The sequence below is a fragment of the Thamnophis elegans genome, chromosome 14 (genome assembly GCF_009769535.1).
Source record: "Thamnophis elegans isolate rThaEle1 chromosome 14, rThaEle1.pri, whole genome shotgun sequence".
NCBI lineage: Eukaryota > Metazoa > Chordata > Lepidosauria > Squamata > Colubridae > Thamnophis > Thamnophis elegans.
The window spans coordinates 19,094,147-19,119,386 of NC_045554.1; the positions used below are offsets into that span (position 1 = coordinate 19,094,147).

General features: G+C 39.8%; 1 protein-coding gene across 1 annotated transcript in view; it reads right to left on the reverse strand.

Annotated features, from left to right (window-relative positions):
- Positions 1-25,240, reverse strand: part of TRAF7 (TNF receptor associated factor 7) — a 91,437-nt gene that overhangs the window by 44,158 nt on the left and 22,039 nt on the right. The window contains 4 exon segments of the mRNA XM_032230242.1: positions 1,753-1,863; positions 7,986-8,077; positions 12,550-12,607; positions 12,727-12,847. Coding sequence (XP_032086133.1) covers positions 1,753-1,863; positions 7,986-8,077; positions 12,550-12,607; positions 12,727-12,810 — 345 coding nt within the window. The 5' untranslated portion in view covers positions 12,811-12,847.

Sequence of the window (25,240 nt, forward strand, 5' to 3'; positions counted from 1 at the left end):
GATCGTCTCTGCAAGGGGGAGAGGAGGGGATTTTCTGTCTATGGGATCCAAAGCAGCTGCCCCGCTCCCCCACCTGGGCTCTCCAAACTTGGCAACTTTCAGACAGGTGGAGTTCAACTTCCTAGCTGGCTGGGGAAATTCAGGGAGGTGAAGTTCACAAGTTTAAAGTTTGGAGAGCCCTGAATTTGGATTTATTACATTTATATGCCGCCCTTTTCCCCGAAGGGGACTCAGGGCGGCTCACAATTTAAACCACTGGGGACAGGGCTGCATGCTCAGGATAATCCCCCCCCCCTCTCTCGCCCCCAATGTCATTAATCTGCACTATGGGTAGTCCTTGACTTACAACAGTTCATTCAGTGACTGTTCCAAGTTACAACGGCACTGAAAAAAGTAAGTTATGACCCTTGTTCACTCTTTTGATCATTGTGGCCTCCCTGAGATCACGTGATCATAATTCAAACATTTGGCAGCTGACTCACACTTACAACAGTCGCAGTATCCTGGGGTTACGCGATCCCATTTTGTGACCTTCTGGGAAGCCAAGTCAATGGGAAAGCCAGATTCACTGAACAACAGTCCTACTAACTTAACAACTGTGGTGATTCACTTAACAACCGTGGCAAGAAAAGTTGTAAAATGAGGCAGAGCTCACTTAACGTTTCATTTAGCCAGGGACACTTTTGGCTCAGTTGTGGTCATAAGTCATAACATTTTTTGAGGGCAGGAAAGAGGACACTTTTTCTGTTTTTGGAAGAGCCAAGAGTTAACTGGGAAAGGAAAATGGGATATAATGTAGGTCACACGCATCCTTCATCATCCCCGAGGCCAATTTTGGGGAAATGTTATTTTTTTAAAAACAAACAAGCGTACAGCTGTTTCTTCAGAGAAAAGGTATTTTTCTTTGCAAACTTCCAAAGGCCCAGCAGCCTTACAATACCCAGAACTGAGCTCCATGCATGATGCCTCATAATTGTGGCAGAATAGTTGAACGGGAGGGGGGGGGGGCATGTGCAGTAAACTCTGAAGAGGCACAGTTTTATGCAGTGGTTGCGAGTTGTGGCAAAGCACTGATTTATGGTTAAAAGAATTGTGCCAGAAAATAACAGTCACTTCCTTTACACCAGGGATGGGCAACTTGTGGTTCTTTTTAATTTCAACCACGATTACAGCAACAGCAAGGAATAACTGAAGCTTCAGTCCAGGCCAGGGGTCTCCAACCATGGCAACTTTAAGATGTGTGGACTTCAACTCTCAAAGCAAAGCTGGCCGAGGAACTCTGGGAGTTGAAGTCCATACGTCTTAAAGTTTCCATGGTTGGAGACCCCTGGTCCAGACCCCTATAAGCTGAACAAGGACCATGAAAAGCAAGACCAATTGGGCTGCAACTCCAGATCCAGAGATTCCCTTCCTCAGAGTCCTTTCGGGGGAGCTAAAACCACGGGCTTAATAAGGACCAAGGATGCTGCTGTATCAGGGAGCTGCATCTCTCGGGTTTAGGCTCCTCTGAGCTTTTCTTTTAAACATAGCAATCATTTATTAGGAAGTTTTCATTCTGTTGCTTGGGGGGGGGAGGCAGAAGGCTTATTGTTTTAATAACTGTCAGCCAAGGTTCCTTTGTCAAAAGAAAAATGAAATTCCCACAATGCAAAGAGCTTTCTACTTTGGTAGCTAATAGGAAAAAAATGTATAGACTTGTTCCACATTATGTATTCTGGGAAACTCTGCCCTCCTGACCCCCCAAATACCTACTGGCTCCTCCTCTTCCTCATGGAGAGAAAATGTTGAGCGCAGGGACATGTTGGACTCCGAATGCAGCGACCGAACAGAGATGGCAGAGTCAGACCGACGGGTGATTGGTGGCTGGAGAGCAAGAGAGAGAGAGAGAGACAGACAGACAGACAGATATGAGAGTCGGTCACATATTTAAGATAAAATAGCACAGCAGCCACAACCAACACTTGAAACATGTATGTTCAGAACGAGCATTAGGAGGCTTTCCCTAATGGCAGCCTTTCCTAACAAAATTCAACTTCTGCCAGCTTCTGTCCTAAGTGGCTGTTTGACCTCTGACGGGCAAGGGTCAACCAGCACACAAAAGGGCAGTGTGATCACCAAATTCCTTCTGCAAGCCTCTCTGCATTTTTCCAAAAAAAGAAATAAACCACAGGTTAAACGGAGGGAGGCCTCAGTGGCAGACAAAACACATTTACTTGCCCTGCAAAGAAGTTACTTTTGCATTTCACAGAGGTCTGCAAACTTTAGCCCTCGGAAATCCTTTCACTTAGCCCTCGGAAATCCTTTCACTTCTTGGGCAATGCTAGCACTTCACTTAACCGTCAAATCATCAGTAAAAGCTTGACAAATCTCAGGCAGGTGGTTGCAACAGCTCCCCAGACCAATTTTTGCCTCTGAGGCAGATCCGTAAAAAGCTCACCTTCCCAACATGGAACTTCCCGATGCTCAACCAGGCTTCTGACCAGAAATGCTGGTTCTCGGCTAGGATCCTTCACCAAAAACCTACCACGCTTTGCTCTCATGGCTTCTGCTGTTCCTAAGAGCACTTGTGGTTAGGCTGCTTCTGCTGCTGCCTCTCTCTCTCTCTCTCTTACTCACACACAGACACAGTGCCAATTTGCTTTGCGTAGATGGCTGGAGACTTCCTCCTATTCAATTCAGTCGGGGTCTGCTCTGTGGCTTCCTGTTTGGGGGGGTGGAAGAGCCAGCTGGGCACCATGCCCACCAATCACCCAGCTTGTCCTGGCTGCAGGCTCTCTGGGACTGGCTCCGCAAGGGAGCTGCTAGCAGAATGGCTACTGCTCAGGTTCTCACCCAGGGACGGAAGGCCAATGGGGACCCACAGCATCTGCACGAGGCATGACTGACCAGGGATAAGAAGAGCAGCGATAAAGGTCGGGGCGCATAGAAGGAGCCACAAAAAGCCCAGTTTAAAAAGGGGGATCTGGCAGCTATAACCTTTAAGCAGAAGAGAACATGAGTTGTCCATGTCCCGGCCTCTTCGTGGCTCCCATGATGTCGTATCCCAAAGGAAGAGAGGGAAAGGGAAGGTCAGAACATGCTGGCTCTTGCTGAGGGTGAGAAAGGGGCCTCTCAGCAAACAGCTTATAGCAGGGAACGCAAGAGAGGCTCTCCTGGGTCTCACCCGGGTGACATTCCAGGCCAAAGGGGAACAGGTGCCGGGCATTCCCCTGGTTTTGAATACATGCTTCATTCATTGTTTAAGGAGCTGTGCTGGATTTGCCTGCTCTTGCAGTAATTAAATCAGGCAGGATAGGACAAGCCTGACAGTTAAGGAATGCTTCCTCGTAGAGGAGATCTATTGAACATCCCATGCAGTGCAAAGGCAGTTCCAGGAAATCGACTCAGAAGTCTCGTCTTGACTGGAGGGACGGGTCATTATAGGTCACTCTCAGAGAGTCACGAAGCCATCAGGAAGGCCTAGCCAAAGTCATCTGGAGGGTACCGATTCCGGCAAGCCATAAAAAACCTAAAAGTTACAACTTAAAAAGTTTCAAAGGCTTGCAGAATTGTGAATTTGAGCCAAGGCATGTGCAGTTTCTCGACTTATGGACCACATCGAGCCCAAAATTTCTGTTCCTAAAGCGAGACATTTCTTAAGTGAATTTGCCTCCTTTTTACAACCTTTTTTGCCGGATTTGTTGTGCGAATTGCGGCAGTTGTTCAGTTAGTAAACCAGTTGTTCAGTGAATCTGGTTCCCCGTTGATTTTGCTTTGTCCGAAAGCCGAAAAACAAGATCACGTGACACACACACCCCGGGACACTGCAACCGTCATAAATACGAGCCAGTTGCCCAGCTTCCAAATTTGGATCAGATGGCCATGGGGCTGCTGCAATGGCCATAAGCGTGAAAATGGTCATAAGTGACTTTTTTTTCAATGCCATTGTAATTTCAAACAGTCACGGAATGAACGGTTGTAAGTTGAGGACTGCCTGTACTGAGGCTGCTTTCATTATCTTGACGGATGCCTGGAAACCCTTTGGGATTTTCAAGGCAGGCGGAGGCAATCAAAACCACAGTTCTGCGATGCTTCCGGCCTTTTCTATTTGCCTGTGCCCAGAAGGTGGTATTGGGAAACTGTAATTGGCTGTGAACTAGCGCAAGAGGCGGGGATCCCCGGATTCCTGTGCTGAGATCTGCAGGGTGTCACCTTTGAAATGGATCGAGCCCGCCGCAAGCCATCTTCCGTTTCCCAAGTTGCTACGCAATATCGGGACGGGGGAGAGAAATGGAATGGAATGCGGACTAGTCAAACAACTTACTATCTCGTGGAAAACAAGGCCATGCCAACAGGTGGTGGCCGAGGCTGGAACTGGTTGCCAAGGAGACTCCAGAGCACCTAATTGGAGAATGCGACCTGGGATCGCTGGAGGGAGGGAATATCCAACATGGAACTATTCTGAAAACGTGGAAAATAAGAGCTGGTTTTAAGTTCATTTGTGCCAAAATGGTGGTACTCAAAGTAGTTCTTTGAGGAAGCTGAAAGTCTCAGAGTGTTGAATTGGTTGGGTTCATTAGTCCAGGGTCTTGAACCTTGGCAACTTTAAGACTTGTGGACTTATCAACTCCCAGCGTTCCTCAGCCAGCTTAAAGCCTTAAAGTTGCCAAGGTTCAAGACCCTGCATTAGTCCGAACCTTGACACAGGGATTGCCAGTGGCTCAGATGTCATAATTGAAGGTGCTGATATTGGCCTCCAGGAACCACCTGGTGTATTAAATATCTATCGTGATGATCTACAAATCTCCAGGCAGATTCTCCCAGGGATTTATAGCTCAGACACCGGCTGAGAAGGTCTTTTGATACACGCTTTGAGCCCCACATTCTCGCATTTAGAACATTTGTAAAGATGCATCTCTTTAATCCAGCCTATTATTATTAAGATCCATGGTGGGGCAGTCGTTAGAAGGCAGTATTATAGGCTGACATCTGCCAACCGCCAGCAATTTGATTTTGAACAGTTCAAGGTTGACTCAGCCTTTCTTTCAAGGTCAGTAAAATGAGGACCCAGATTGTTGGGGGCAATGTGCTGACTCTGTAAATCGCTTAGAGGGGGCTGTAAAGCACTGTGAAGTGGTATATAACTAAGTGTATTACTATTGTTGATCAATTTTAGCGTTAATTTTGATACACACGCTAGCTTTTCAATTTTAAGAGAAAACATTAGTTTACTTGAACATCATTTGAGTTTGAGAGGTGGCATATAAATTGATTTTTTTTAAAAAAATATTTTACTCATTTATCAAGTTTTTATAACTGCCCATCTACCATATGATGTGCAGATACACATCAAAATGAAAATGAATACATGAAACAGTAACTTATCTAAAATGTTAAGCCTTTACTTGGCCTTGGGGTCTCCTTGAAGGGAGCTGGGCTGCAACCAAGAAGGTCCTCCCCTTAGAAGCACTACTCTGGCTTTCCAGCAGCTGGCAGAGAATCAAAAGCAGGAATCCAAAAGCAGGATCAGCCTCATAGCCCTGGTAGCTTTGATTTCTGGCTTTCTTTCTGCTTGTCTGTCTGGTTTGGCACAGCAACCAAACAGGACAGGTAGAGATTTCAACGGACAGTTAGGACTGCAGGAAAAACAATCACAACCAGCCTGCCTTCCATTGGGGATCTATATACTGCATGGGTCGAAGGTGGCTGAGAAAATATCTATAGACCCCTCACATCCTGGATACAAATTGTTTCTCCCATCAAGACACCACTATAGGGCATTGCATGCCAAAACAATTAGACACAAAGACAATTTTATTCCGTGAGATCACTCTACTGAACACTTAAATACCATAGTACTGTCTTATGTCTAAGAGTATTTATCCATGTAATAGGGCTGTATTAGTATTATCCTTCTCATCTTTCCTATTTCTTTCGCCTATGATGCCTTCTAATTATATCACTTGGTTGTCTTGCATGTATACTGACAGCTTCTGCAATGGAGACAAATTCCTTGTACGTCTAATGACACTTGGCCAATAAAGAATATCCTATCCTATCCAATCAACCCCTACCCTACAAAGGCAAATAGAAGCACTAAATAAAAAGAGGACAGATGAAAGGCACTGTGGAGCTTTCTTTCTTTATTCATAGATTCATTTTCATTTTGAACAATTTATCCTTCAACAACATCTCCAAGGATAGTAGAATGGAATATGTTTAGGTCCCAAATAAGCTTTATGGGGTGGTGCCATATTAAATAAGCCATTGTTTTTTCAATTAGCTCAAACTCAACGTGTACTATAACCATCATTAACTCAGAGTGATTGCTATTATTCAGCTTCCAAAAAGCACCAACCACACATTTTATAATTTTCACCAATATTATATTGTGCTTTTCAATGTGAAATTTCTGAAAACAACTAGTTGAACTGGTGAAAAAGCTCAAAATACAACAGTGCAGGTAGTCCCCGACTTACAATTCATTTAGTGACCTTTCAAAGTTACAACAGCATTGAAAAAGCAACTTTTTCAATATAAGTTTTCACACTTACAACCATTGCAGCATCCCCATGATCATGTGATCAAAATTCAGATGCTTGGCATGTGACTCACATTTATGGACCGTTGCTGTGTTCCAGGATCATGTGATCCCCTTTTACGACCTTCTGACAAGTAAGCTCAATGAGCAGATTTGCTTAACAGCCGTGTTACTGATTTACCAATTGCAGTGATTCACTTAAACAACTGTGGCAAGAAAGATCATAAAACTCACTTAAACAAATGTCTCGCTTAGGCAACAGAAATTCTGGGGTCAATTGTGGTCATAAGTCAAGGATTAGCGGTATCTGTATTCAATAGTTTCATTTCAGCTTCTATAAGGGAAGAAAAACTGTCATTTTGGCTAGGATTAAAACCTTAAGGCTAACTGGAGGATTGGGAAATAACAAGCTGGATGTAGAGACCAGAAAAAATTTGCATTTTGAGGCCTTGGCATGCAATCCACATGAAACAATTTCAGTTAAAGCCAACAAGCAGCATTAATAATTGGGAGAATTGAGAACTTTTAACAGAACTTTCACATAGATTTCTTCCTATACTAAGTGATAACCCGGAGTTGCCTGGGTATTTTATTTATAGGGCAAAAATGTCGGACAAATGTAATTTTAATATTGGATTTTCCCCCTTACCAGAGGGAGCTCCCTTGTGGAGTACTGTGAAGCCGTTACCCCATGGCAACTCCACTGCGCTGTACTGTAGAAGCCATTTTAAAGCAGTACAGTAGAAGTCATTTTAGGGCACAACAGGCCTGTATTTTAACAGAACACACACCCTGAGGGGTTTTTAGGGGTGTCTTCCCCCACAGTATTGTTTCAGATAGTAAGTCATCTGTGTACCAAGTTTGGCTGAAATTACTTGAGGCGTTCCAGAATTATCTCTCTCTCTCTCTCTCTCACACACACACACACAACATACATGCTGGTCTTGGTGTATTCGGTCTTTACCCGTGGTAAGATTGAGATTGTCTTGGCAACGTTCCGGCGAGGTCTCACTCGCCATCTTCAGGCTGGTGTTTTCAGCTTTGTGTTTGTGTGAGTAAAGCATGCCGAAGCTCCGTCTTTCCATAAATCTTGGGGGGGGGTATGTGGAGTACTGGCTTTGTTTCAGTAAGTGGATTGATCGGCTGTGTGGTTGTATCATGATTGGTAGATTGGTGCTATTGGTGCTGGCTGTGTGTCCGTTGTTGTTTCATGTTGTAACAGCCTGGGTGGTGGGTGGCGCTCGTTTGTTGACTATGAAGCCGAAAACACCAGCCTGAAGATGGCGAGTGAGACCTCTTTATATATATATATGTTGAACTGCACTTTCTATGAAGGGGAAAATTTCAACAGATTGCAAGTGGGGGGGGGGGGGAGCAGACTGGAATTGTGACCTGCAACTGAGTCAAAGAAAGTGCCGAGGGCTCCGTTCCCACCTTGCCATCTCTCTTCTCTCAAAGCACTTACCATGCTGTCGTCCTCATCTCGGGAGGCAAAGGGAAGTGTACTTGAGGAGGAGGGTGTCGGGCGATGTTGTTTGTATGAACTACTTCCATCTGCTAAAAGGACAATCGGGAGGAGAGAGGTGAAACATTCTGCAACATAACAACATTGCCTTGAAATCACTGAGTCCCTTTGAAAAACATGTCCAGGGAAAAGAAATTAATAAAACTCCACTTCTCCAAATTTGCTGAGGGTGGAACAAAACGATTTTTAAAAAAGAAAAAACAGCTTTAAATGAAAGATTTTTTCCCATCAATAATTCTATCCTCATGTATGATCTAGGCTACATTCTAAATTTATCTCCTGAAAACACATTTGTCAGGAGGCCTGGAAGCCATCTTGTGCATTGGGCCTTCCAGCCACATTCAATGCTGTGGGAAAATGGGAAAAGGGATTATATAGAGTATGGGAGATATATAGACAAAATAACATTCCTTTTTCAGAGAGTCAGGGACATCTTGCCCTGCACCTGGAGTGGTGTGACTGGCTGGCCTCTCCAGTTGGGATGGTGCCTGATTGGGATGGACATGTGTGTGTGGGCAGGGACTTGGACCTTCGTTTGGGAGGAGGAAAACCTGGAAGCTTTCAGATTCGGGTTTCCCCAGATGCGCCAATATGACATCTCTAATAAAATGGAACTTTGAGGAACTTAAAGCCTTAGTCTTCTTTTGTTGGGTGGGGGGGGTCTTACTTTGAACCTTGACATCTGCGCATTGTGTTGGTGACAAGTACGTGCTTCTGTGGCAGTCAAGGCAGCCAGGAACATTCACTAAAAGGACCAGGAGTCTTTTTTTGTTGGGGGTGTTACTTGGAACCCTGACACAATTCTTATGCCAACAAAAAGCAATGTCTGTGCATAACTGTAAAAATCACTGCATAAGATTTAGCAAAACAAAAGTTAATTTCTCCAGAAAAAAACTGATCATTAAAAACAAGGGTAGGAAGGAATTAAAATGAATGTTGTAAGAGAGAATAGCTAATTGAATCTCTGCTCCCTACAGCAATATATTATTTATGTATTTTATTTACTTGATTTACATCTGTTATAAACTTCACGTTAGCTTGTTTTCATAAACTGAGCCATCACTTAAAATGTAACAGAATTGAATATTTGTAGCTCGGGGTTGAACTGTGGGGTTCTTTGTGTTCCCTGAGTGTGACTGTTTTCTTGCAGACATTTCATTACCAAACGAGGTAACCACATCAGTGCATGGGAGCAAGCAACGTCTGCAAACCCCCAAGCTCAGAGAGCACCAAGAACCCCATATCTCAGAATTATAAAGCATCTCTAGAAATCATCAAATTTAACCCTTCTCCATGCAATGGGAAAGTATCAGCTGATCACCTTTGCCTAATACTAAGATTGTGGATTTCCAGATGGAGAAAATGGACAACTAACACATTTCCAACGGTGGAGATGCCATCAAGTTAGGAAACTGGTGGCAGGACAGTGACCCCAAGCCAGTGGAGCTGTTCTGGACAAGGAGAAGCCAGGAACTGGCCCACTTGTACTTTGGAAGGCAGATTCTTGCCAGAAAGGAACCTGCAGGCGCTTTGTGGATAGAGGCCCAAGAGCTGAAGAAGGAATATCAAGCTCACAGCCTCATTTAAGGAGGAGAGGATCGTCAACAGAACAAACAGCAGAAAAGCCAGATATTTTACAAAGATGTCGTGCATAAATGCAGCAGCATACCAACCGTCCCTGTCTTACTGTCCCCATTTATCTGCATCTACTTCCTTTAGAATAGAATAGAGTAAGAGAGTTGGAAGGGACCTTGGAGATCTTCTAGTCCAACCCCCTGCCTAGATAGGAAACCCTATAGCATTTCAGACAAATGGTTATCCAACATCTTCTTGAAACTTCCAGTGTTGGAGCACTCATAACTTCTGGAGGCAAGCTGTCAGGAAATTCTAAGTTGCTTCTCTCCTTGATTAGTTTCCACCCATTGCTTCTTATTCTACCCTCAGATGTTTTGGAGAATAGTTTGACTCCCTCTTCTTTGTGGCAACCCCTGAAATATTGGAACACTGCTATCATGTCTCCCCTAGTCCTTCTTTCTATTAAACTAGACATACCCAGTTCCTGCAACCCTTCATCGTATGTTTTAGCCTCCAGGCCCCTAATCCTCTTTGTTGCTCTTTTCTGCACTCTTTCTAGAGTCTCCACATCTTTTCTACATCGTGGCAACCAAAACTGAATGCAGGATTCCAAGTGTGGCCTCACCAAGGCCTTATAAAGTGGTATTAACACTTCACGTGACCTTTGTTCATGTTTATGTTCGTACTTATACCTGTTACCTGTACATGTTTGACAGACAAACAAAGAAACAAATAAACAAAAACGTCCAATGAACTGGGGAAGAATTTTATAACGTCAGTGACTGAATCTGTTAAGAGACCTGGCTACACTTGAGTGGAGAATGGAAGATGACTCAATAGAATTTTAAAGATTGATAATTTTGGATGAACCCAGAACTTTTTTTTTTATTATTGAGACTTACAGATGGACAATTATGCAAGGATTATGAAAGACTGATTTTATATACGGTAACCTCAGTACTACAGGTATATGCCTAAGGATGGGAAAACATTGAAACGTTCACAAGAGGAGTGGATTGTGAAGATAGCAGAACTTGTAGAAAGGGCAGAATGAATTTGTTCGGTCATGAATAATAGAATATGTACTTTTATTAAAGACCGAAAATCTCTTGTAGACTCTTTACTTAACATGGGAAAAAAGTAACCACATAATATGATCTGAAAGAGGCAGGTGGGATAATAAATTCATTTGTAACTACTGTAAAGAAGATTGGAGGTAATTTCGTCGTATAGCTTTCTTTTTTATTTTTACTGTTCGTATTATTTATAGCATGAATCGGCTAAGGGCTAAAGATAAAAATCATGCAGATTATATTAAAAGAAACACAACTAGATGTAGAAAATTATCAACCCCTTTGTGACAACTCCACAAATACTGGACAACGCTAATAACATAACTGTAACTTTGGAATATAAATCTGACACCAGATTTATATTAATTTTATTATGATGGTTTGAATATAACTCTCCCAGTGCAATTGAACAAGAGCGCCAAGCAAATTCATTATTTTTAAGAGGTCATTATTTTTAAGAGGTCATTTTTAAGAGGATTGTTTCTTCATGGATACTAACAAGGTTGAGAATTTTTGGAGAAAAAAAAGATAGACATTTCAGAGAAGACAACTTTATTCTATGACGAAGTATTCTAATCTAAACTTTTAACAGAACAACTTTGGGAATCTTTTTTTTTCATGGATATTAAGAAGGCTAAGACGTTCTTGAAGAAAAGAGATTCCATAGACACTCCTGAAAAGAAAAAGACTTTTATTTTATGAAGATAAGCTGGAGGGAGTGATTTAAATTTAATGACTTAATTAGTTAGGGTAAATTTTTATAAGTAGATATACGTATTAAAAGAAAACTCTAAAGTAATATTGTATTTATGAGTTTGTAAATGCATGTTTTCTGTCCTATGTAAAACTGAATAATTCTCAAAGTTTGTACATTATTATTGATCAAATTTGAAAATAAGATAAGAAAAAAATTTTACTCCTGAGGATAAACTTGAGGAAGATATTTAAATCCAATGAGCTAACTGGAATTAATTGAATTTTTATTGGTGTAATATATATAATAGAATGAAAGCTTTAATGTAGTTTTAAAATGAAGGAGTTTGTTTCCCTTTTACATATAATATTTGAGCAATTTTAAAATTTAAAATATCAAAATAGAAAAAGTGTTTTCTCCCATTAAGGATAAAAAAATTAAAATAAAAATAAAGTTGAGGTTGTATTGTTATTAGCTTCTACTATGACTTCAAGAGTTTCGAAGTCAGTGCCTTTTTCTTTCCTTTTCACTCTTTACACCATATTTTCTCTTTTTTTCTTCTAGTTTCTATTACTTTAAAAAAATCTTTGTATTTTATATTTTGATAAACTAATAAAATGTATTATATGGAATAATAAGTTTCTTCTGATGCTTACCCCAAATTTGTGTCTTGTACAATTCCACCTATTGTTTTCTAGTTCTGTCACCTGGCGCATCAGAAAGCAATCTGGCAACATCTTTTGACTGCCATGCTTTTAGGTATGGTACTTGTGAATCAAATCCTACTTTCCCTTAATCCTATTACCAGAAATCAACTACAGTTTTTAACTATTATGTTCGTTATTCTATGGACCTACTAGTAATTATTGATGTACTTAAATATGATCCGAACTATCAGTACTCTACATGTAGGCTGATTAGAGGGGAACACTTGCCATAGTAACGGGCAATCTATTTTTGGTTCCTGCATATGTGAGCGTTTACAAGTCGGAATCTAGCTTTTATGAAATTCAACTCTGAATTTTATGAAACTCAGGCTGGAGCTTTCATCTGACAAATCAATTATGGATTTCAGAGGAGGCAATAAACCAGTTTATTATTCTGTAAACTGCCCTATAATTTTACACAGATTAGACAGAGCAAAGAATGATTCATTCCCAACCTTTGGTGATGGTGGTCACAGCAGAGTATGTGGGTCCAAAAGTAGTTTCCATTCTTGTCTGCAACAGGAGCGAACGTGTTTACTTCCATCCTACATGGGTTTGAAACAAGAACGACAAGGAAGGAGGAAAACCCCAGGATGCACAGGGGTGATGGCGGTCAAACCGCACCCTCTTACCCCGTTTGTGTTTTCTGGGAGTGTTATTGTTGGAGTGTTACTGTTGGAGAAACGATTGTAGCGGGTATTCTTGTTGGCACTCATAATCTAGTCCCACAATGGAACATCATAAAAGCTGCTTCTGGTAACAACAAAGAGAAGTTTCATTCATAAACACACAAAACACGTGTGCAATCCCCCCGCCCCCAGTTCAATACCATTTTTACAATATCCCCAAGAGATGAAAGCAGTTTTTGAAGGAAAGAAAGGAAGCTTCTCAATTCCTGAAACGTATCTACAGCTAGGAACTAAACAATGGGAAACTGCAATAAAATTCCAGAAGGTCTGAAATTATGGCTTGTTCAAGAAAACATGATGTTAAAAATTTACTGGATCTCGTTGTGTTGTTTGGGGTATCATGAGAAGAAATAATGCTTCATAAAATATTTTGTGCAACGGCCAGAATCATTACGTCATAGAAAGAAATAATCCCATGCATTTGTTTAAGAAACAAGAACAAGGAGTAATATTTTAGATGTCTGGATTCTTTTGAGATACAGGTAGTCCTCGAATTACAACCATTCATTTAGTGACTGTTTGCATTTGCAATGGCACTGAAAAAAGTGACTTACATTTTTCACACTTACGAGCATTGTAGCTTCCCCAATGATCACATCATCAAAATTCAGACCCTTGGCAATTGACTCATATTTACGACAGTTGCAGTGTCCTGGGGTCATGTGATCCCTTTTGCAACCTTCTGACAAGCAAAATCAAAAGGGGAAGCCAGATTCACTTAATTAACTTAAGAACTACAGTGATTCCCTTAACAATAATGGCAAGAAAAGTCGTAAAGATGAGACAAAACTGACTTAACAAATGTCTCCCTTTGCCACCAAATTTTGGGCTCAATTGTGGTCATAATTTGAGGGCTTCCTGTATATCCTTATAACATGGAAATGGATGGTTGTGTTAACAGAAATGGATTTCTTACATCCTTCAACAACGGAAGTATAGATTTATGGTTCTTGTTCTTCACTGAAGATCTGATGTTGAGAATTAGTTGCTTACAAGCATGTATCATGCAACGATTATAATGAAAATGGTCATATTTTACTGAAAGTCTTATATGCAATATACAAAGAGTTCTTATATTTCTTCCCCTATTTTTTCCCTTTGTTAAGGGCTGAAACCAAAACCAACAATGAAAGAGAGGGAAGAGGGTATCAAGCAGCTTTTGAAGTGAACTAGAAAACAGCTACATCTCCTGGCATATATCTTAACAGCATGTTAAATACAGAATGTTATCAATATTGATATCCCAACTATATTACAGTTTAATATTGCACTTCCAGTGACAAATTCCACAGCAGTGGCACCATGATTGAGAAAGCCCAGCCGTGAAGACCAAATTGGTCTTTTCTTTTCCCCTTTTCACCATTGTTTAATCCTCAACATCTCAGTCTTTGGAAGTCTTTTCTCTCCAACACAACTGCTGCAGTTATCAAAGCCAAGATAGGGGATTTAAAAGTATTTTGAGGAAAGGAGTGGACAAGATAGGGTAATGCTGAGGCTTCCATTCCTTGGGAAAAATAAGGACAATTTCCATCTATTGTATGAACAAAGTAGAATGGAAGGCAGAAATCTGGCTGTCTTGCACACAGGTGAATACACAACCCGATGACAAAAATATACTTTCCATATCCAAATGCATTTTTGGTCTGTAGATTTCATGGTGTTATCAGTCCTGTCTGAGGGCTATAAAAGAGGATGGCCATCCTCTGGAAGAGGTAGAGCGATTTTTTAAATATATATTTTAGTGGGTTTAAAGGGGTTATTTTGTCTTCAGTATTTTTATTTTTCATTTTCATACACTCACATGTATACACCATACAATGTAAACAATAATTGCATCAATTCCTCTTGTCAACAATGCCCCAGAAAATGAAAGCCCAATATACCTCTTCCATTCCCCATACACCTCTTTCTTCCACCACCCTCCAACTTTCTATCTTCCCTCTATCATCCCCCTCTACCCTACTTCCCCTCCTGCTCTACCACTCCTCTCTCCAGATCCGCTCCCCCCTTCCTTCTCGCCTTCCCCCCCCACCCTCTATCCCCTCCCTCTAACCCATCTTTCTTCTTTCCTCCTCCTCCTCCCCTTGGTGTATTTCCACTGTATGTTAATATACTTGGCTTATCCTATTTTTAAAGAAAAATAAAAAAAAAAACAGTATACATGTGGAGTCACATTACATTGAGATCTAACACACCGTGTCTAACCTAATATATATCCCTCCCTCCCCCCCCTCTCCCCCTCCCTCCTCCCCCCCGACTTCCCAGAACCCGTACACGGTATAGATTTTTAACAAACACAGTCTAAAATCTATTGAGAAAAAAGAAATAAAAAAATTAATAACATCTCTACATTGATCTTAGCTTCTTCTTGCTAAACTAACTTTAAACAATTTAAATCATTCCTGATCTTAAGCATAGGCTAACTGGAATTTCTTAGTCCTGTATTTATTTTGTATATAGTCAATCCATTTTTTCCAGTCTCGTTTATATCTCTCATTTGAGTGATCTTTAAGATATGCCGATATTTTAGCCATCTCGGCTAAATTTGTAACTTTCAATGTCCATTCTTGGATTGTAGGCAAGTCTTCCTTCTTCCAGTATTGCGCCACCAACAGTCTTGCTGCCGTTATTAAGTGCAGAATCAAGTTAGTCTCTACCGCTGTAAAGTCAGTACTTATACCTAGCAAAAATAACTGAGGAGTAAACTTATCCTTCTTTTAAAGATATTTTGCAAAATCCACCATTTTATCCAAAATGCCTTAACCTTTTGGCAAGTCCACCATATATGGAAATATGTAGCATCGAGAGAACCACATCTCCAACATTTGGGTTGTAAATTCGGATACATAGAAGCCAGCTTTTTAGGATCTAAATGCCATCTATAGAACATCTTGTAAAAATTTTCTCTCAGGTTTTCAGCTTGTGTAAATTTCACATTTCTTATCCAAATTTTTTCCCATGTATCCAACATTATTGGTTCTTCAATATTTTGAGCCCACTTTACCATACAATCTTTAACTAACTCTGTTTCCGAATCTATCTGTATTAATACATTATATATCCTCTTTATATGCATTAAACTTTGATCTCTTATTTCTTTAAATAAGTTGTCCTCAATTTGGACAAAACCAATTTTTTGATCTATTCTCCACCTGGCCTGTAATTGCCCATACTGGAACCATGTTTGAACTGCCTTCTCCTCTTTTAGTACTTCTAAGGATTTTAATTGTAGTGCCCCTCCTTCCAAAATAAGAAGCTGTCTATAAGTAATTCTATCCTGTTTTTGTGCTATATTTATATTTTCAATTGCATGTCTAGGAATTGCCCACATAGGTATCTTATTATTTAATTTATGTTGATATTTTTTCCAGACCCGCAGTAAGGCATTTCTTAAAATATGACTTTTAAAGTTTTTGTCCAGTTTTTTGTTGAATAACAGGTAAGCATGCCAACCATATACCAGATCATATCCCTCAAGGTTCAGTATCCTATCATTAGTTAAATTGATCCAATCACTAATTACAGACAATACCACTGCATCATAATATAGTTTTAAATTGGGTAGTTTCAAGCCTCCCCTCTCGCGTATATCTTGCATTATTTTCAGCTTTACTCTCGGCTTCTTTCCTGCCCATACAAATTTATTGATACCCTTCTGCCATTCTAAAAGAATGTTAAACTGTTTAAGATAGTGAAATATTTTCTTTCTCTTCTGTGGAGAATTCAGTCCATTGACATTCCATGTTAAAATCTTAGTTGTCATCTTTGGTTACCTGAAGCTTTTTTAGAGCCTCCTGCATGGCCTGTTCAACCTTTGGCCTAGCTCCCCCCACGGCTTCTGAACTTGTTGCTGTAACTCCTTGATCGATGGCCGGTGATTGTTGAGGTTGTTGCCTTTTAGCTTGTTTTTCCATTCGTCTGGTAGTCATACGGCTAGGTCTTTGTTCCATAACACCTTGCACTTCTAGGGGGGAGAGATGGTCCATCTTGTCTGGTAGTTGTGTGGTTTGCTGTCTGTCTTGTCCTTCTTGTGGTCTTTCTCCGGATCCAGATGGTGCAGGGTGTCCCGCCTTCAAAATATTGTGATAAAAATCTCGGGCTTTCCATATGGAGTTGAGACTATATCTTTGCCTGTCAAATGTAAGTATAATACCAAATGGTGCGTCCCATCTGTACTGTATCTGACGGTTTCTGAGTTCTTCCACTAAAAAAGCATAGTCTCTTCTGGCTCTTAGCATTTGAGGTGGTATCTCTTTCAAAACAGTCATATCCTGACCTCCAATTTGGAGCTTAGTGTTATAAGACTCTTGTATATTGTGTTTCTGAGCTCTCTTGTAGTGAAATATATAACTATATCTTGAGGGAGCTGCTCTGTTTTGCCACCCAAGAGTAACGCGATAAACTTTATCGATTTGCCAGTCAAACTTAGACCCAGTCTTCCCACCAGACAATCAAAAGCTTCTGAAAGAATCTGTTTCAGGTTCTCTGTTTATCCTCACGCAACCCCCTTACTCTTAATGCCAGCTCCATTTGCCTGTATTGTATCATAATTTCTTTTTCAGCATTTTCAACTTTTTGTTGCACCACCTCTGTTTTCGATGTCAAATTGGTATTAGCTTCGTTAAGATCCTCTAGACTATCTTCAATTCCAGAAACATGTTCTGTCAGTACAGTTACAAGTCCCAGCATATCATCTTTAATTTTAGCAACCCTGGCATCAATTTTATCATACAAGTCCTCCTTAAGTTCTTTTATCTCCTCTTTTATCTTCTCTTTAAAATCTCTAAGTTTATCTTCGACTTTGATTGTCAAGCTGTTAAAAGTTTCCAAGAAAAATTCTTTGTTAGAAAGTCTCCAGTAGGGGACATAGAGGGTGGAGGCTGCGACTTTGTACCAGGTATTGGGGATGTGCTTCTGGGGGCTGGAGGGGGTTTCAGACCAGGATTTAGTTTGAGACCATTCTAAGTTTTTATCTTCAAGCAATTAATCAAGCTCTACTGGGCCGCTGTGCAGCTATGAAAAGAGGTATTAAATCACCCCTTTATTAACTCCGTAGGACTTTGCAAAAGGTTTCAGAAAAAAGCATTGTAACGAAACAGCTCCGCATATTCATCGCCCATTTTAGACTTCTCTATATTAGAGATATATATTAGCAAAATTGATAACAAGAGTGTCTTGTAGAATCTTGTAGAAGTGAAACTAATTAGTAAAATCTGCTGGCCGGCTATAAGGCAGAGTGATGAATCACTCCCTTCCTTTGAAGTTTTATAGCTGTTCTTTACAAGAAGATTAAGAAGGTAAACATTGTTACAGAGAATTCATCGTCGCCATTTTAAAAGCTTTTTTTAAATAGCCAAATTAACGAAGGAAGATCTTGTAAAAATGAAGCTAGGATTAAATAACCAAATGAGGTTCTCACATACAGGCTCTGCTTGTATTAAAATCAAATAGTTCAATGTTGTTCTAAGTGGGAGAATCTACTTTGTGCTGCAAAAAGCAGCTGGAGATTCCGGCACGGAGATGATTCTGCCTCGGCTGGCCCCCCTCTCTTCGCAGACATAAAAGCTGCAAGATCAAAAGGGCACTTTGCCCAGCTGGACCTCTCTCCTTCCCTTCTTGCCTGAAGGATAAGGTACTGTCAGATGTCTGAACAGATAACGTGACCAGGAACTTGGGAGCAGCTATGTTAAGCTGCTTCCATCAGCAAGTCACCGCCCAGGAAGCGGGTTATTTAAGCTACCCTAAATTAATATCAGCAACTATTAAAACTCTCATTAAATAGCAACCTGCTTCATGGCATCAGAGGCTATAAACCCCTTGCCTGAGAGGCATTCAGGACATACAATCAGAAAGAAAGAGTGAGGCTGATGGAGCAAGAATCCCAAAGCAAAGCTAGCCTTTCAAATATTTCCCGTTTGCTGAGGTGGTCAGAATGCATGCCTGAGGGACTTCCTGGGAGGAGCCTGCTGGTGGTGGCAGCAAAAATCAGCTGCCTCCGAATTCCTGGCTACGTACCTGTTTAGAGGATCTTCCATTCTGACGTCTTATCAGGTTTTCTTATCCTTCAGGCAAAGAAGGAAAGAAGAAATTGTTTTGCTGGCAAATACTCTTCGATTTTTGCAGCTTTTGTGCTTGCAGGGAAAGGGGGGCTAGCCCAAGGCAGAACGGCTGTCCGTGCTGGGAACTTCAAACTGCCTTGTGCGGGACAAAGTAGGTCTCCCCCACTCAGTTCAAAGTTTTGTTTGATTTAATCTTATCACGAGCTGAATCCGTTTGCGTGGACAATAATTGTTTATCAACATTTTAGCTTCTTTTCTTTTTCTCCTCCGAAAAATTATTTACTTAGAGGCTTTTTAAAATGGCGCCGAGCAGGCTGGTTTCTCCGGTAATAACCAACACTTTTTGTTAATTGTCACAAGAATTCAAAACAAAAGAGATGGCTTATCATTTGTTTTGGTTTCACAATAGGCCGCAGAAGCTTTTTAATTAGTTTCATTTTCTACAAGAATTTTACTCCTTCATTTATCTTGCTTATCTGGAAGTTAAATGGTGATGAATCTGCTGAACGGTCTTGTTACAATGTTTACTCACTGAAAGTTTAGCCAAGCCTTAAACTTCCAAAATAAAAGGGGAACTCAGCCTCTTTACTTAAAGCTGCATATTCAGGCAATAGAGTTTTATTAACTGCAGGCAGATAAATTTTGAAATGGGCTTCAAAACCAATATTAACTTGAAGTCGTCACCCTCTACTTCCAGGGGCACATCCTCAGTGCCTGGCACAAAGCGCAGCCTCCGCTTCCTACGCCCCTGCTGGGGATGTGTTAACGAAAGAATTTTTCCTGAGTAATCTAAGCGAGGCTCTTAATGCACAGACAATTAAAATGGAAGATAAGTTTAGAGATAATAGAGAGGTGGTTAAAGCAGGAGAGAAAAGAGGAAATAAAAGAAATGAAAGAAGAATCAAAGTGAAATAAAAGGACTTAAACAGGAGCTGTATGAGAAATTTGACGTAAGGTTGGGAGACGAAATGCTGAGACTTGTAACTGTATTAACAGAACATATTTCTGGAATGGAAGATACTCTAGAGGTTCTTAATGATGCCAATGCTAACTTGACATTGAAACAGAGGTGGTGGAACAAAAAGTGGAAAATGCTGAAAAAGAAATTATTATGATACAGTACCGACAAATGGAGTTCGCATTAAGAGTAAGGGGGCTGCGTGAGGAGAAACAGGAGAACCTGAAACAGATCCTATCGGAAGCTTTTGACCGCCTGAGGGAAGACCAGGGACCAACCTAGACTGGCAAATTGACAAAGCTTACCGCGTTAACTCCTGGCTGGCAAAGCAGAAGCAGCTTCCTCGAGGACATCGTTATATATTTTACTACAAGAGAGCTTAGAAATATGGTACTGCAAGCGTCTTATAACACTAAGCTTCAAATTGGCGGTCAAGACCTGGCTGTTTTGAAAGAGATACCACCTCAAATGTTAAGAGCCAGGAGAGACTACGCTTTTTTTGGTCCGAAGAACTCAGAAATTGTCAGATACAGTATAGATGGGATGCACTATTTGGCATCATATTTACATTTGATAAGCAAAGGTACGCCTCAACTCTGTATGGAAAGCCCGAGATTTTTATTATAATATATTGAAGGCCGGATACCCCTGCACCATCTGGACCCAGAGAAAGACCCACACGAAGGACAGGATAGACAGCAACTACACAACCACCAGACAAGATGGAGCATCTCTCTTCTCTAGAAGTGCAAGGTGCTATGGAACCAAGGACCTAGCCGCATGCTACTAGACGTATGGAGAAACAAGCTAAAAGCACACAGCTCAACAATCACCGGCCATCGATCAAGGAGTTACAGCAACAAGTTCAGAAGCCGTGGGAGGAGCTAGACATAAGGTAAACAGGCCATGCAGGAAGCTCTAAAAATGCTTCAACCAACAAAGATGACAACTAAGATTTTAACATGGAATGTCAACGGACCTGAATTCTCCACAGAAGAGGAAGAAATATTTCATTATTTCAAACAGTTTAAGACGATGTAATTGTTTGCAAGAAAACTCATATCAAGTCAACTGATCAAAAATATTTGATCAACTCAAAACTTGGTCAACATTTTTGCAGCTTCTGCTATTGGAAAAGAAGAATGGTATAGTTGTATACTTAAGAAAAGATATGAAAGCTGAATTAATAGAAGCAGATCCCTTCGGAAGATATATTGCTTTAGGACTTAATCTTAGAAGGGAAAAAGACATTACTTTTGGGAATTTATGCTCCCAATCAACAGTAAGATAGATCTATAGAAATCTTCATGCTAATTAGTACAGTGGACTATAGTTCCTATATACTATTGGGTGACTGGAATGGAGTGATAGATGCTAAGAGAGATAAGAAGATTTCCCGCCTAAATACTAAGATGCGAGCAAAGTTACCCAAACCTTTCTTTGACATTATGGATGATTTTGAATTGAGAGATATTTGGCGAGAAAGAAATGCAGAGGAATATGACTTCACTTCTTCTCGGACAGGCATCAATCCCTTTCAAGGATTGATTTTATTCTAACCACTAATGATTTGCTTTCTAGGGTCAAGAAAACAAAGATTGCGGCTAGGGTCCTTTCGGACCATAACCCAGTTTGGATGGAGTTGGAAGGGTAGTGCAGGCAAGAAGGTCTTGGAGATTGAATGAAAACTTATTTAGATATGAAAGTATATTAATGATTGTAAAAAATTACTATCTGAATATTTTGCTTTGAATATGAATAAGGGTACATCTATGGAATTTGTATGGGATGCAAGCAACGCGTATATTGAGAGGAGTCTTGATGAATATCAATAAACCACATAGAAATAAGCAAGGGTTTAAAACAAACAGAACTGGAAGAGGAAATTAAGAGAAAAGAGCTGGAGTTAACAATGAACCCAGACGATACAACAGGTTAAGGAAGCTATTACATATTAAAATCTCCAATTGACATGTTGATCTCTGACCAGGTAGCTACTAATTATTATATGCAAAACACAATACTTTTTGTAATGCAAACAAACCTGGCAGATGGTTAGCTTTATCAGATTAGGAAAAAAAGGAAAACTCGAAATATATCTAAACTGATTTACAGAGGGAAGGAGGTGTTTCAACAGGAAAGATTCAAAAGGCTTTCTGGGAATTTTTTACAGAACTGTATAAAGGGGATAAATTAATGGTTTAGACATAGACAAATGTTTAGACAAAGAGAAAATACCTTCAGTTAGAGAAGAGCACAGGCAAAAATTCAATCAACCATAACCTCGGGGGGAAATCCTGCAGGTAATTAAGCAATTAAAGTCAGGGAAAGCACCAGGTACAGATGGCTTGACAGCGGTTTACTATAAAAACTACAGTTAGAAATGGTAGAACCTCTTAGAGAATTATTTAATATGATTCAAACGGAAGGTAAAGTCCCTCCATCTTGGAAGACAGCGTTTATATCTTTGATACCCAAAGAAGATCAAGATACTACTCAACCCAAAAATTATAGACCTATTTCATTACTGAATGTAATTATAAAATTTTTACTAAAATATTAGCAAATAGGTTAATGTAGGTTATTCAACAATTGATACATACGGACCAAACAGGTTTTATACAAGGGAGACAGATGAAAAGTAATGTCAGATTAATTATTAATGCATTAGAATATTTGGGAAAGAACAACCAGATCCCTGCTGCGTTTATATTTTTGGATGCTGAGAAGGCCTTTGATCGAGTTAACTGGCAATTTCTGCTGAAGATATTGCAAAAAATGCAGATAGGAGATAATTTTTTACAGTCAATTAAAGCAATATACCATCAGCAAACAGCACAAATCATAGTCAATGGAAGTTTAACAGACTCTTTTCAAATTGGAAAAGGTACAAGACAGGGCTGTCCTTTGTCCCCATTATTGTTTATTATAACTTTGGAAGTATTGTTGAATAAAATACGGGGCTTGGATGGTTTAAAGGGATCAAGATTAGGCAGCAAGAATATAGAGTCCGCGCTTTTGCGGATGATTTGGTCATAATATTGGAACAACCGCAGGAATCCAGTATGGTTTTAATGAATACGATTAATCAATATGGTCAAGTGTCTGGCTTTAAAATAAATTTAGGAAAACCAAATATTAGCTATAAATATGAATATTAAACAAAAGGAAGAATTAGGAGTGATGCTAGGATGTGAGGTAGTTAAAAAGTCAAATATCTTGGAGTTAACATTTTAACTTCAAATGGGAAATTATATAAGCATAATTATGAACCACTTTGGCATAGCATACAGAGAGAGATGACAAAATGGGAGAAATTGCACTTATCTTTGCTGGGTAGGATAGCGGCAGTGAAAATGAACATTTTACCAAAATTTTTATTTCTTTTCCAAATGTTACCTATACTTAAAAAGATGCGAACCTTTTAGAATGGCAGAAGGGTATCAACAAATTTGTGTGGGCAGGAAAGAAGCCGAGGGTAAAGATGAAAATAATGCAAGATGTACGTGAGAGAGGAGGATTGAAACTACCTAATTTAAAACTATATTATGATGCAGTGGCATTATCTGTAATTAGTGATTGGACTCATTTAACCAATGATAGAATATTGAATATTGAGGGACACGATCTGGTATTTGGCTGGCATGCTTACCTGTTATTCAACAAAAATTGGATAAGAATTTTAAAAGTCATATTTTAAGAATGCTTTACTGCGGGTTTGGAAGAAATACCAATATAAATTAAATGACAAGATACCCATGTGGGCCAATTCCTAGACACGCAATTGAAAATATGAATACAGCACAAAAACAGGACAGAATTACTTACAGACAGCTTCTTACCTCGGAAAGGGGGGTATTACAATTAAAATCTTTAGAGGTATTAAAAGAGGAGAAGGTAGTTCAAACATAGTTCCAGTATGGGCAATTACAGGCTAGGTGGAAAATAGATCAAAAATTGGTTTTATCCAAGTTGAGGATAATCTGTTTAAACAAATAAGAGATCAAAGCTTAATGCATATAAAGAGGATATATAATGTATTAATACAGATGGATTCGGAAACAGAATTAGTTAAAGATTGTATGATAAAATGGGCTCAAAATATTGAGGAACCAATAATGTTGGATACATGGGAAAGAATCTGGGTAAGAAATGTGAAATTTACACAAGCTCAAAATCTGAGAGAAAATTTTTACAAGATGTTCTATAGATGGCATTTAGATCCTAAAAAGTTGGCTTCTATGTATCCGAATGTACAGCCTAAATGTTGGAGGTGTGGTTCTCTCGATGCTACATATTATCATATATGGTGGACCTGCCAAAAGGTTAAGGCATTCTGGATAAAAATATGGTGGGTCATGCAAAATATCTTTAAAGAAGGATAAAGTTTACTCCTCAGTTATTTTTGCTAGGTATAAGTACTGACTTTACAGCGGTAGAGACTAACTTGATTCTGCACTTAATAACGGCAGCAAGACTGTGGTGGCGCAATATTGGAAGAAGGAAGACTTGCCTACAATCCAAGAATGGACATGAAAGTGACAAACTTAGCCGAGATGGCTAACATATCGGCATATCTTAAAGATCATTCAAATGAGAGATATAAACGAGACTGGAAAAAATGGATTGACTATATACAAAATAAATACGGGACCAAGAAATTCCAGTTAGCCTATGCTTAAGATCAGAAATGATTTTAAACTGTTAAAAGTTAGTTCAGTAAGAAGAAGCTAAGGTCAATGTAGAATGTCATTAATTTCTTTATTTCTTTTTTCTCAATAGATTTTAGACTGTGTTAGTTAAAAATCCATACCGTGTACGGGTTCTGGGAAGTCGGGGGGGGGGGGAAGGAGGAGGGGGGTTGGGGGGTGGAGGGAGGGAGGGGCACACACAAAAAATTGTACTTCAATGTCTTAATGATTGACAAATGATGAAATATTTGTGTGTTTTTTTTAAAGAAATAAAATAAATATTGGAAAAAAAAAAGAAACTTGTAGAACCACGGTGAAACTGCAAGCTACTTTGTAAATTTCTAGAAATACAGGCAGCTCTCTGTATAGAGCCATTTGGTCAAAAAAAAAAAAAAGAATGCATGCCTGAGCACTTTTCAACATCAAAAACTATAGCCAGAGATACATTTCATGCAATAGAAAAGAGCATTCCTTCAAATCTTCCCCAATTTTCTACTTCACTGCGGTCATGCAGTTTGGTTGGGATGGTAGACTGCATCTCAAAGGATCCCTCTATTCAAGTACTGAAGTTTGCAGATGATACAACAGTCATTGGTCTCAAATGAGATGAAGGCGAGAGGTTGAATAACACCAGAACACACTTCTGGAGCTGAACACACTTAAAACTGTAGTGATGATAGTGGATATTAGGAGGAACTATTTTATCACCTCTTAGACAATATTAGACAACGCAAGTATCAAGAGTAGAG